Below are 14,374 nucleotides of genomic sequence, written 5' to 3' on the forward strand. Positions count from 1 at the left end.
AATAATAATGAACAGTGGTGCAATTTTCCGAGACTTTACCTCAGAAAATCGGTAAAGAATTCTATTACAAAAGCGAAACAAGGCTGTGTACAGTGCACCTTAAGAAAACCCTGTGTTGGACGTGATTGGCAAAGACATTATTCTATCCTTGGTACCCTGCCGTTCCGGGATTACAGTGACGTCACGCTGATACCCTTGCATGGATGAATGCTAAAGAACTATAGAGCCACAAATAATAGCACAAGCAGAGTCCATATCTTGGAAGACTTACGTTATCCTTTAAGCCTCCTTCAGCTAACACAACAACAATTTTTTTTTGCACTTAATGACGCTTAATTTCATTTCTTATTGGGTCCTTGGGGGGATTATTCATTCATATAAAACAATCTGCAGCTGGTGTCAGCCTAAAGTCTCCCTCCTATGAGTGAAGTCATCTATTATTGAGCGAAAGGCCGTGCGTGGAAATGTGTGTAAGACGGTGGATTTGAAGTAGAATTGGTTGCAATCGATCAAGGGTGAAGAATATTCCTGATGGTAACAAAAGAAGCAGCTATGTCTTTCTCGCAATTTGGATATCCCTACAATGCAACTTCACAGGTAAGACACTTTGCTTTTCATTTTCATTTACCCTAAATATAGTGTATACAGAAACAAGACTAAATTCATCTTTATTTCACCAATAAGAAGGCGTTTAGTTTTTTGAGAAACATAAACGAAAGAGTGACTGCTTTGACAGTATTGACAGCTATTTTCGCGTGGAGCTTTTGTTGTTGAACCAAATATCGATACACACACACCCGTGTCCAATTACACTGAATTATGAATGAACTCACGTGTTTTTCTGATGACAATAGAGATGAATGTCACCTATCGCACACTATGAGGTGTAATTGGGCTGTTAAGCATGCTGTACACATAAGCAAACTTTCTGATGGAGTTGTTTTGACATGTAAGATTGGAGTATTTTCAAAGGCTTAAATCTTTATTAAACCGCTTTATTTACCTTTTTAATAAATTCTTATTGCTCCAAATGACAAGTTCGAAGAAGTTCAGGTCGATGAGGGGACAGAAGTTACTCCTGAAAAAGTTAACAGACAACTTCTCCGAGGACAACATTTTGACTTTTGGCAGAACGTAAACGTCAGATCGTTGCATTAACACTGATATTGGGACTTTGCTGCAACTGCATTTTGTTTATTTATACGGAAACATTTTTTTTTTTTAAATTCGGTGATAAAATGAAGCAGGTCACTTTTTCTTGTTCATCTTCATATCCGAAAACAACTATTTATGTCTTTTACATTCGCACGCAGTTTAAAGTAGTGAATTAAAACTGTTATTAAATTGTGGGGAGAAAAAAAGAAGACAATGACATTTTATATCTTATCGTTTTATTTTTCCCTGCGACCTACTTTCTATCATTTCACGGATTCTCTGAAAAGTGACTTACCTTGAATTAAGGCAGGTCACAAGTAAAGGCAACGACACCTGAATCGTGATCATTCAAGAGCAGCAAACGAAATCAGCTCACAATTACCGGTTGCTTTAACATTTTAAGATACTAAAGCAACTAGACTAAGGCTAAGATTTTTGCAGAGCATAGCCCAGTCACTTCAGAGTTGCCACAGACATCCACATGAGAGATGAAACAGCCAGTGACCATGTCTATCCACAATTCTCTTCATGCAGTTTTTCGTGTCGGCAAACCCCAGTACGACTTGCTGCGATTCGATTTCCAGGTCGGTCTCTGACGGGACAGGCAGCTCCCAGACTGCCGCTGCCGCCGCCGCTGCCTCCTTTTGCTGCCCGTCCTACGAGAACCGGCTCTTGGCAAGCAGCCGGACGGAGCTGAACGCAGCGCTGGGGATGTACAGCTCTCCCTACGCCGCAGCGGCCGCAGCCAGCCAGAACTACGCCAACTACTTCCCCTACAGCACCGACCCATCCGCTATCTACTCCACTCTGGTGGGCTCATTTGATGCGCAAAAGGGGGAGGGGGGGTCTCAGGCTGATCGATCAGCTAGGTTTATCAATTTATCTCACACTGCAAACATATCCGTCTCGATAAGTCTTTTAATCCAACGGCAGCTCTTGTCGCACTTCCCCTTCAAAGCAGCAAAAGAACGAGGAAAAAGAGACAGGTGAACGAGTCAAAGAGTCAAAAACGATTGATTTGAACAAAATTTACTGTTAATTTAAAGTTAAACCCCCTTTTTGTGTTTTGTTTTAAAATATTGCCACTCGTTTCTGTAATTTTGGGGGTGGGGGGCATCAGATTCTTCAACTAGTAGAGCAAATTGTTTACTTTAAAAAAAAGTAGAAGTTTGAGTTGTTGCAGTGCAGCTGAAACTTTTCTTTCTATTTCCGTCTATATTTAAAAAAAATAATTAAAGTTGACTGTCTATTTAAGTATTTTGCATTATGTCTAAAACAATATTGAACTAATATTATTAAAAAATGTTAACAACACTTGTTTTTGGACATCACATCATACTTCAAACACAATGAAAATACATATGTGACAAATCGATGTCATGTATGGGAAATCTTTTCTGCCTCTAATAACTCATAGTTTGAATCATTTGCTTGTTATTTATTAGCATGGAACTAAGATACTTTATACATGAAATAACTTTCAGATATCTTCAGAATGCTAACATATTTAATCTAAACTTTCAGAATGTTTATAATGTATAACAACCGCCTTCTCTTTTACAGAATCCACAGTATGACATTAAGGACAGCACAGGCACTTTACACTCTGGCATTACTCAAACTGCTGCGTACTATCCTTATGATCACTCACTGGGACAGTATCAATATGACAGGTAAGTTTTACATCATTAAAAACAACTATTCAATGGTGACACATTTAGATCTGAGGTCTGAGTCTAACTCTATAGTGGAACCTGGATCTGGTGAAACTGTATACATTTCAAACAACAGAGAGTAACAATAGAGGATACCTGAATTAGTAGTCTACTATATAATTTACCCTCTGCACTAATGGTGACTCTTTCCCTGGCTAAATGCGTGTGTGTGTATGTGTGTGTATTTCCAGGTACGGGACAGTAGATTTTAATGGCACAGCCAGAAGAAAGAACGCTACACGTGAAACCACCAGCACTCTGAAAACATGGTTGTATGAGCACCGCAAAAACCCCTACCCCACCAAGGGAGAGAAGATCATGTTGGCCATCATCACCAAAATGACACTCACTCAAGTATCCACCTGGTTCGCCAATGCCAGGAGAAGGCTTAAAAAGGAAAACAAGATGACCTGGTCACCAAAGAATAAGGCGAATGATGACAGGAAGGATGACCTTAAGAGTGAGCAAGACGGTGTTACCAAAGGTAATGATTTGCATTTTTTTTCTTGTTGGTAAAAAATGGTTTTCAAAGTTTAAAAATTATTTAATTGAATGTATTTATTATTTTTCCATGACAAACAGCATATTAAGAATATAAAACCTGTTCTTTCATGTAGATTCTAATGATTGCAAGGATGAAAAGGATTTACATCTGAGTGATCTGGAGGATATGGATGACGATGACTGTGACAAGCTGGACAGTGACTGTGAAAAGGTGGCATCGGATGAGCACGACCTCCAGAGGACCATGGCAGGATCTGGAGCACCTCAAAAAAGAGACTGCAGCTCCGAACTACACCTGAGTTTAACTAACAGCTTTCACTCTTTCCCTTGTGCCATCAAGAATGTCACCACCCTTCCTCCTCTCCCGGCTGACTTCCTGGATCCTGTAGTGTCCAAAGCACCCTCCTCAACCAGCCCAGCCGCAGGAACTGTGTCCTTGTCGCACTATGAAGCTTCAGATAAGCCACGGATTTGGTCTCTGGCTCGGACGGCAGCTTCGGGGGTCATTCTGAGCCCTCAGCAGCATGGCTCTGAACTGAGGACAGGAAACTCAACCGGAGACTGCCAGCTACAGAGCACCAGACTTATCGGGGCTCCCACTGGACAATGTGCAGGCATTAGAGGCCTTCATGAATCTAGCAGTGTCACCAATGTTGAGAGCCCCTTTTCAGAGGGCTCGTCCTTGCACTCAAAGGTCTATGGCACTAGCAGCTATGGTCCCAAGAGCCTCCAACTTCACTGTTCATCCTATGCTGCACTCCCAGACACATGTCAGTACTCCACCATTGAAGGTATGTCTATCTTTTACCTGCTGAGTTTCACATAACAGATAACATTGATGTTTGTCTTTTCATAATGAGCCACAAGCATACTGTTTTGAACACATTAATGTACACAAATAAAGCAAAACTTTCCATTTTTGTGTTCACAAACACAATTTATGAGTTACAAAGTGGTGAGGGACTTTCTGCCAACTTGTGCTTGAAGTAAGCTTCTTAGATGTGTTTTCACTTGGGTGTGCAGGATTCTCCAGTGGCAAAGCCGAGACACAGTCATCTGACCTCAGTGAAACCTGTGGGACCGTGCAGGGTGACAAGGTCACTGCTTTCAGACCAGTGATGAAGAGGTGAAGCAGGTGAGAGTCTGCACTGAAGTGGAAAAAAATCAGTGAAGTCATGACACACACATACAGCTTTTCACACAGAAAGAGAAGAGGCAAGTAAAAACATCAAACACTCACAAGAATGCAGTTACTCTTTCTCTTTTTGTTTATATGTTGCTTATTTTTATTTTATTTTTTCTATCAGATTAGTGTCAAATATCATTCATAAACTTGGTCAAAAGTATGTCAGTTCTTCTTATGCTCAACTTCTCTTTGGAAATGTTTCATATCATAAAGTTTTTTTCCTTCTATTTTGTGCGTTTATTTCAATCCCTGCTGTTCTTCCTCCTAGATCGCTGGAAATATACCACAGTAACTATTGGGACATTTATTATGCACTAAATGACACACCGGCCAACTAGCGGCCTCAGAATGACACATGGGAACTACCTGGCGCTGCTGCAGTGTGAGCTGTCAAACTGTGGACGTGGCTATCGTTTTGCACAACATTGTTTTTATGGTGTTAAAGACTTTATGCAAAAAATCTAGATGCAAATGTGTGAGACTGGCCGAATAAAAAAACGGCCGAATTTGTGTATGGCAATCGTGTAGTGTAGCAAACTTATTTATTTCTTTACGTATTTATTATTTTGTTATGTCGTCTGTTGGCTAATTATTTACCGTGTTTATTGATTGACTTTGTATCTCTTTTGAATATTTTGTTACAATTGTCTGTGGCTTCGTGTCATTTTGCCAGATGTAAAAAGAGAAAAGCTTGTCGGACTCAAAGCTGGCTATGAACGACTGGATCCGCTGTGGACTTGGAAATATGTTTTGTCCCTGTGTTAAAATGTGAGCTTCTCCTGTGTTTGCCATTCATGACATCTTTTCTAACAATACATTTTTTCCCAAGAGCTTTCGTTTTCTGTGCCGTGATTATTTATACAGCTTAACATCCAATCAGGCAATTAAAAAACATTTGCGTGTGCGGGTTTGATCAAAGTTTATCATCTTGACTCGATGTATAAAGCCGCTGCGCTGATGGAAGGTCATAATTCAGAGGAGGACGTGAGTGAAATCCACAAGTTGTGGAAGAAAGGGGACATCATCTCTCTATTGTCAGCATCTAATCAGAAGTGGCATCAAACACTTTGTTACTGTTCAGGCTAAGCAACGAGGGAGGAACATAGAATGAATGCTGCTTTGTCCCTTGTGAAGCGAGCCTCTGCACTAACTTACCATTGTGTTAATTAAAAGGTCATTTGTAGGATCAAACCCGGCAGAGAAATTCACATGGTCCCTCAAAGTCCCTTTGATTTGGATGTTTTGCCTATAGACCGTCTCGTTATGGCTTAACTCTTCTGCCTCTTGTACAGACAGCGGTATTAAGATGATCACTGTAGTGTATGATCCGTGTTGACGGTCCGAAAAAAGTTTTTTTTTGTTTTTGTTTTTTTTAATCTTCCTATTTCAAACTTTTAAAATCAAATACTTCTGTAGTAAAAGACGTAAGGTGCTGTGCGTATTTATTTTGCGCGTTACTCTTCCGAACAATGTTAAGAAATATTCAGCGTTACAATTCGAAAACGTGTTTTTTCTATGGAGACCACTCTAGAATAGTCTGAGATTAAGGAGAAAACGCATTTTAAATGATTCATATAGTTGTTTCAAATTTGCGAAACGCGTTTATCTGTAATATTACGTTGCAATTTCCTTCAGCGAAGTGAAAGAAGTTTTATTTTGTTTTGTTTCTGAGTTAATCTCCTGTCTTAATTCCTGAAAATCGTTATTACATGAGCAGGAAGAGATTTAGATATGACTGAATTTAATTCTATACCACCAGCGAAATAATACCTGTAGACCAAATAGCCTACAGTCCCGTCATTTGAGGTAGTACTTGTCGGATTATGCTTGTAATAAAAGTATTTTCCGTATTAAGGCAATTCGGGCTCAGTTCATAGGCGCTGTGGTCACCCCATTTGTCCTTGGCCAATGGCGTAGCTGTCTGTAAATCCAGGAAAGTCTACATGATGAGGATGAGGAAGGTCAGGAATAATAACTTAGGCCTATTTAAAGTTTTTTTTCCAGTTCAATTTCCCTGCTCTGTGTTAATCTGACAGCCAATAAATGATTTGGCTGAAGTGAAAGCCAAAAACAAATATATTTCTATAGGCTTTAATATTTCTAGAAGATTTTAAATACAGACAAAGCTCCTTAAAGATCTGAGACCACTACAGCTGACCCACCAAAAAAGAAAAATAAAGGGGAAGCATGAAACTAACCACTGACATCCTTAAAAACTGAACATCACATACTTTCTACTAATGGTCACATATAATAGATCACATATGCATCCCGTAGGAGCTATATGAAATTCAGTGTAAACTTTATGTAAAGTTTTTTGAGCCAAGTTTTTTGAGCCAAGTTGCATGTTGCAAGTTGCAAGTTGCAAGTTGCACTTCTTTAGGCTGACAACTGTAATACAAGACGTGTCAAGCTGCTAACAACTTCTCAACAGTAACAGTAACAGGACGATGCTCGCGATGGATTGCATTTACATTCAGAATGTAGGGTATGACATCAAATATTTACAATCACTTTTAATTAAACCATAGGCCGCAAAGGAAAGTGGCCTTATTCTACTGAAGGTAATGATACATGTGTGGTTGGATTAACAGCATGGCAATCTACCTGGTGGGGATAGATAATGGCCATTATGGGTTTATATAGCAGCATATGCCTGAAGCAGCTAACAGGTCAATTAGTCTGTCCTATACATAGAGTTTTACATATGGTGAAAGCAGCTGCACAGAGGAGATGCAGTCAAGGCATACATCAGCCAGCTGTAAATGGAAGCTGATCTGGATGACAGAAACTTCATTACTGCTATTGACATCTATTACATGGTAATGGTTGGGGTAGGTCTACTTGTATCTGTGTGTGCGTGAAGAGGGAGCTAATTATTATGATTATTAATACTAATAATAATAATAACAACGAGCCACACTGGCAGTAAGGATGAGTAAATAGGCATTTATCATATTTTTTGTTTTTGTTGCAAGGGGGAGGGGACCGACAAGATTTTCTTTTTGTTTGTCTGACATCTATTAATCTGAGGCGAGACATGAAATCTGTGGCAAACTACAGTGATACAGAATAATAAGTTCTTTAGGTGGGATATATGCACATATAAATCTCCCTAATACACGCGCTCCTCCTGGTAAATTACATTTTTCATCTGGGAGGGGCGAAATGGTATGTGGCTATGAGAACATGTTTGCATAATCCAAAACAGATTTTAGATAATCTGTGAAAGAGGCACAAATATGCAAAATAGAAAAACAAGCTAAGATAAACATGAACCCTTAAATAGGTTTGAAAATATCAATCTGTGACCATACTTGTCAGAGTGCTTCATTATAATCATTTGGCTTTTGCTATCAAACACTTCCACAAGTTTTTACACTGACCTTAATAACCCCACCCCAGCCCCACATTGGTCTTTTCTGTGCCAAGTTTCTGCTTGCGTCCTATGCTCTTTTCAAGTCAGCAGGCTAGATGACTCGCATTAATGGGCAAGTATTGTGTGAAGTTGGTAAGTTAGTATGTGGAGAAAAAGGAGAAGAACAAGCATTTTTAAGGCAAAGTCTGCTCCAGCCTAGCGATAATCCATTTCACTCCAGTATTGACAGTGACATGTAAAATTCCCATTTTGAGCAAACCAGAAAAACATAACTAATTTTAATAACTATTTAATTTACTTTTTATTTTATTTATTTATTTATTTTTTACTCAGCAAAGCCCATAAAAACCTGAGAGTATTTTAACAATGACTGTTGTATGTTCTACAAAATTAAGCTATAGGTCAATGTGGGTTAATTTCTGACAAAGCACCGTCAGGAACATCCATCACATGTGCACTTTACATTCAGGGCACTACTAATGAACATGGGTCTGCATGCGATGTAAGAGAGCATGAATTATTTTGACACTATATCAATGGCCTCTTTGTATAAATAGGAGCCATAACATTAACAACAACAACAACATTACAAACAATAATTTGCCCTCTAGTCTGACAAAAGAGCCAGCATGGAGGTGCCATTTGATGTGTCCCACGCTGGGCAGCTAGGGCTCATAAAACAAAGTCTTTGTAGCAATGGCTCAGAGTTCATACGAGGGGGACAATATACACACTTCATTACATTTTGTCAAAAGGCGCAATGAAATGTGTGTGGGACATTGTTTCTGTGCATGTCTCCCTCCATGGAATTTCAGATTGCTGATGTCGCTACAAGGTCTCTGCTAATGAGCTTTGTCAAAGACAATTAAAGACTTGGTGGAATGGCCAGTGAGGGGATGAAAAGCTGGCTTTGTGCAGTTTGGGTAGATGTTGCATTGCGACCCCTGATTCTTTCGGTACCCTGTGGTTGACCTGTGCTTCACGTCCAAAAACAGAGAAAAAAAGAAAAAAGAAAGAAATCCAGGCCTCTGTTGCATCATCAGTGCCATACTTGAGGCAATGTGATCTGCTTCAGCTCTCTTTTCCCTTTTCAAAAGTGTTCCCAACAGGATCCCAATGTACCAGACTAGATATTGAGCATGGCACAAACTGATATTAGTGCTGCCATTTCCCAGGGCCGTGATTCTTTTGTAGACCTCATTTCACTTTTCCAAAGAGGGGTCTTCAAGTCTACTCTGGGTTGTTGAGTGTGGGAAAGCTGATGAGAGGCAATAGTTTCTGTTTCATCTCTTATCTCAGTTCACTGACAATCTGTTACTGCTTAATTGAATAGTGTGGAATAGTGAGGTTGCCCCCCCCCCCCAGCTCAAGTGATACTACACTACGAAGGTAAGAGTCTCACAGTAACAAAGCTTTACATCTTTGCTTTCATGGCTTCTCCTGCTTGTCTAGTGATTCTCCCTTGGTGTCGGTTACACTGCTAAACCAATGGGCAAGGTCAGTCTAATACCCATGATCCACTAGTAATACAGGAAAGAGTGCAAGTGGTACTGAGGGAATAATATGAGCTAAGAAGCCAAGTCAGATATCATGAGGTGGGAAAAAAATGAAATCAACCTTATTAAATTCTGGTAGAAGAAGTGCTTTAGTGTGTATGCATGTGTATTGCACCTATAGAATGCAAAACCTGTGTGTCCTTGTTCCTGTTATCTTCATTGTTGTTTTATGTTTGTCTGCTGGCCTGGCAGTTTTCTTTTTCTGACCTTAGGTCAGCATCACCAACATTAGAATAATCTTCTGTGCCATTTTAATGCCCTTTAATCATCCTCCACATCTCATTTTTTTAATCTCATGCTCTCCTTCTGTTTTTCTTCCTCTTTATGTTTGGCATCTGTTGGCCTTTTGTGCCTGCTGTTGACTTTTAAACAAGGTCCCTAATTCAAGAGTCTATAAAAGCCATGTAATAGCAGAAAATATAACACTAATTTTAGATATGAATCACAATATAGGTGTTCATTTCTTTGAAGCACATGAAAGAATATTTAGGCATCCTTTGCTAGGCTGACAGATGCTCATGGAGTCTTCATCACTCTAGGTTTATATTACACTCCATAACATCTTTCTGCAATAGCCTATCTGAGCTTTGATCTCCTATAAAAAAGGTAAAGAAAAATCATAACAGTCACACTTTTAAGGTACATATTCATGTTTGATTTTGAGTGAATCTAATTAGCTCCTTCATGCATCATTTTCCAGCAGACACGATGTGACAAACTGCTCAGTATCACTTGCAGAAGGGCTTAAAGTTTATGACCAAATGGATAAAAAAAAAGATTTCCCCAGTTTTTGGATGGCCTAATAAGCTAAATATTAAACTTAATTTTACTAGCTAGACAGAAACATGACAGCAAACAATGAATGAATAAAAAATTGACATTAAGTTATTCAACATTAAATTAGGTGAGTGATCTCTGACAACTAACATGAAGAGACAATGAGAATTTATTAGCTTGTGTATATGGTGTTGTCTTTGTATTTGACTGTAATGTTTTTTTCTACCTTTTAGATAGTGTTTAGATAGTGAACGTGTTTTGTTAGTTGATCTACCTGCGCAAAAAGTAAAGCAACTGTAACCTTTAACCTATTGTGAAGCTAGGGTCAAATATACATAAAGTTATATTAACACAGTGAGAAAAAAAGTTTTAAATTACACTCCTGGTGCCAGAAGTAATCCGTCTTTTAGATGAGATTTCACTATAATAAAAATCTGTTTTGTTTCTTTAAAAAAACAACAACTCTAGAACAACCTATACAGAGACATGTTTTCAAGTTTTCATTACATGAACACAAACTACACACCTTGTCAAACTTTTTTTTTTTAAGGATAAAGCAGGATACGCTGTAGAAAGTCACAATATGTTCTTTTTTGCTGCGCTATGTAGGTGACAGACTGCAGAGGTGTTCATTTGGACTGCAGACCAAAACAGTGTTCAGCAACAGTATTCTGCAAAGCAGCAGCACTATCAATTTTCTTCAATTTATGTCTCCAGTTTCCTGAGTTCAGCCTGTGCCAACACCACTGTAGAACTGACAGATGAAGTCCAGCATGTAAAGCCAGCAGCTTGTCTCTCTTACAGCAATTGACACGTTTTTTTCTTTTTCTTTTTCAGAGATATTCAGTACAATGAGTCGCAGTAGCACCTATAATGAACAGCTTCCTTCACCTGAACACAGAGTATTTCCACTACATTAGTTTCATTGGCATCATGCGGGCAGGAGGAAAACTCACAGCAGGGCTGTGTAACAGTATGGTGTCGACAGCACACTTCTCCACTGGGCTCTGCTTGGGGGCCTGCCTCTCTGTGTGAAGCTCCTGTGTAGGATTAGACACTGGTGTGCAAGTCAAATGGTTCCTAGCTAATGGAGTCTCCACACCTGCTTGATGTCTACATCGGCCCTGCTTACTGTTACTCATAGCGCTCATATATCAAGCAGACAAACGAAGGAATGCAGAGGCATTTCCAAGAAAAGTATCTCCATGATTACAGAATGTATCATTACTGTGACAATGCTGACCTCAAAAATCTATGCATGCAAAGTGGATAAAAATGACAGAAAGCCATGCTGAATACCTACAAGAAGGCTTCTGATAAAAAAACAAAAAAAAGCAATTTATGACACTAGACAGAGCCATATAGGCTCTAAATCAAATTATGTCCTATAAATATGTGCTATATGAAATGTGAAAAAATGTTTTTATTTATCATAAAACAAAGTGAATGGACTGTCATCAAGAGTCATCAATGAGTAGACTGTGAAACGTCACACAACAAGTGAGTGCAGTGGTTCAAAACAAGGCATTGTTGCTGCTGTGGCATGCCGGTCGTGACGTGGTTTCATACACTGGAGCAATAAGAGGCATCAAAGGGGCTATTGGAAAATGCTCAGCATGCAAAAAGATAAACAGCTGAAGGCAGAGTGAAAGAAAAAGAGTAAAAGAAAAGGGGAGGGGAAGAAGGTGCCACTCAGACCACACATTTTCAAAGTTCACTCTTAAACACAGTGTGATCATAAAAGCACGAGTTCCATTATTCACAGCAGGAATTCTCTCGCTTATAGCAAGCAGGTAAACAAGCCAAACCCTCGAGCTGTGTCAAATGATGGAGCATCATAATTATGCCCTTTTTATTGGCCATCTTATTCCAGCTATGACTGATGTAGCTCAGAACCCTAAAGTGTTTCCATTTGCACTTTCATGTGGCAAACGAGCAGAGAAGCCACAGCTCGCCTGCGTTTCAAAGGTAGACTTGACAAATATTTATGGCCTTATGCGAAGTCACTTTTAATCAGAGTTGGTGACCCGTTCCTTAGGAATGTGGCTGCTGCAACATGCTTATCTACTCCAGAATAAATGATCCTTCAGAGGACCCACTGTGCTTGCATTATGTGGTTGTCTAAAAATAATAACTGACACATTTCTTTAGAATCACTCATAATCAAGAACCCAGAGGAGGCAAATGCAAATTCCTGCTGTAACATGGCAGAAATAAATCAATGACCTCCCTCTACTGGTCAGAGGCCAAACTACAGTAGAGTGAATTACCAGCCCTCTGACTGTCTGTTTTCAAGAAGAGATGAGGAAAACACAGGAAAGGTGAGCCCGAGGTTGTCACTGATATATCATGCTAACATAAATCAGACGTTATCATTTTTGCTAATGTCTGATTTGGACAACTATTTAAAATATTGCATTTTGTTGTATGCGTTTTGAAATTTTGTTTTGTTAAAAAACAACAAAAAACCCCAAACAAGTCACACACTGAATTAGGAAAATTTTCTATTTTGTTTAAAATAGAAATTACAGACAAATGTTCCCAAAACCTTTAAAACGCTAAGATAATTTTACTTAAACATTAAGACAGGTCCTATTCACTTTTCAAAATATGTTTCTCTATATAACTTGGAAGCAGCTTGAGATATGATGTATGGCAAAAGAATCCAAGAGCAGATATGCTGATGAAGTACTATTAATAGAGACTACCTCAAACTCCCCGAGTTCATATCCAAGCCAGTCGAGGCTGTAATCCTATGGTTTAACTTTTTTCACTATTGTCCTCACATGACATCATACAATGTTCTGTGCTGTCTAGTTTGAAACCTAGATTTATGACACCAATATGTTCTTTTCCATGCTTTAACAGCCTATAAGGCAATATGGGAGGGCTCCCATAGTGAAAACAGATATTTTCCTCCATATTAGGAGTTATGGGGAGAGGGATCCTTAAAAATGAAAGCCATAAATCACTTCCCCCTGTGATTATACCATTAACAGGAGCATGGTTTTGTCGTTTAGTTCATGCTAATAGTTTGGGCTTGAGGTTGTGGCCATGAAGCAACATATGTTCCCATTTGCCAGCAAGAGGGACGCATTGCTAAAGCTGAGTTTGTCTTGGTGGTCCTGCGTTAGTGCTGTAGCTTTCTTAGGCTGATCACTGTAGATGTTGTCAGCATCTGCTCTGGATTTTGCCTTTATTTTTTACCACTGTCTTCCAGTTAGGTTTCTATATTGGGCCTGGTTGTGGTCTTCCAAAGAGACCCTCTGAAAAAACACTGGATGCCAGTAGAGTACATGTTAAATATGTTGCTAATTTTAAACTTGGCATAGTGGACTACGAAGCTGCCACTAGCTCACTGGAAGCAGGCGAGGTCAGCCCCACTGCGACCACAACCACAATACAAACAAAGCATATGGAACAGCAGCTTCCAGTGTATTACTGACAGTAAATGTTTAGAAAAAGAACTTTTAAAAATAACCCGGTGTAATAGAATTAGTGCGAGAGGGGCGCCTGGCAACATACCGATTTCAACTGTTACCAAGAAAGCGCTGCTGAAAACAGAACTCTGAAAATCCAACTTTGATAACCTATTTCACTGTGCATGCTACAGCTGCCCATGGCTGCGAGTACAGCAATAGATAGTGCCTGTGAACGTTTGGCAAAAGTGAAATGATTTGTATACATTTCTTACCTTGTCCAGCACAACATATAAGCTGCAAACACGCCGCGTGTGTCAGTGAAAAATCAATTCTATTACATAGATGTGCAAACTTTGCTTTGATTTGGATTTGCAGCTTCAGATTTTTGTGACAAGCAAGCAACTTTTATTTCATAGGTTTATGTCAGTCTGTGTGAGCTACGTGACAGTGTGAAACTCCTGGTGATATTCTCTGGTTTCTTTCAGCTGTTTCTTCTCCCTTTTAGCTCACTGGTGGTGACTAAAGTTACTCTGTTAAACAGGATGTTGTTGCTGGGCCCTGCTGCATCTGTCACCCATGGAACTGCAGTGACCTCTAGAGACAGTTCCCACCACATACAGTGTGACGGCAACCTGAAGTGTTTTGGCAAAAATTAAGTGAGGTAGGAATGTGTTTCTGTG

The 14,374-nt window shown here is 39.4% G+C and overlaps 1 protein-coding gene across 1 annotated transcript; it reads left to right on the forward strand.

Annotated features, from left to right (window-relative positions):
* The first annotated feature begins 531 nt into the window (after positions 1-531).
* On the forward strand, positions 532-4,504 carry irx6a (iroquois homeobox 6a). The gene is made up of 6 exons (XM_085352493.1): positions 532-597; positions 1,690-1,965; positions 2,719-2,828; positions 3,062-3,354; positions 3,488-4,165; positions 4,398-4,504. The coding sequence occupies exons 1-6, from the start codon at positions 532-534 to the stop codon at positions 4,502-4,504; spliced, it is 1,530 nt and encodes a 509-aa protein (XP_085208619.1).
* Positions 4,505-14,374: the final 9,870 nt, after the last annotated feature.

The sequence above is a fragment of the Diplotaxodon limnothrissa genome, linkage group LG1 (genome assembly GCF_057381915.1).
Source record: "Diplotaxodon limnothrissa isolate DT_005_m linkage group LG1, D_limnothrissa_male_GT1.1, whole genome shotgun sequence".
Lineage (NCBI taxonomy): Eukaryota > Metazoa > Chordata > Actinopteri > Cichliformes > Cichlidae > Diplotaxodon > Diplotaxodon limnothrissa.

Bases quoted from the DNA above. Each gene is read 5' to 3' on its own strand.
- irx6a (XM_085352493.1), top strand. From the start codon at position 532: ATGGTAACAAAAGAAGCAGCTATGTCTTTCTCGCAATTTGGATATCCC. The intron at 598-1,689 runs GTAAGACACTTT...CTCTTCATGCAG, and splicing joins CCTACAATGCAACTTCACAG to TTTTTCGTGTCGGCAAACCC. The intron at 4,166-4,397 runs GTATGTCTATCT...TTGGGTGTGCAG, and splicing joins TCAGTACTCCACCATTGAAG to GATTCTCCAGTGGCAAAGCC.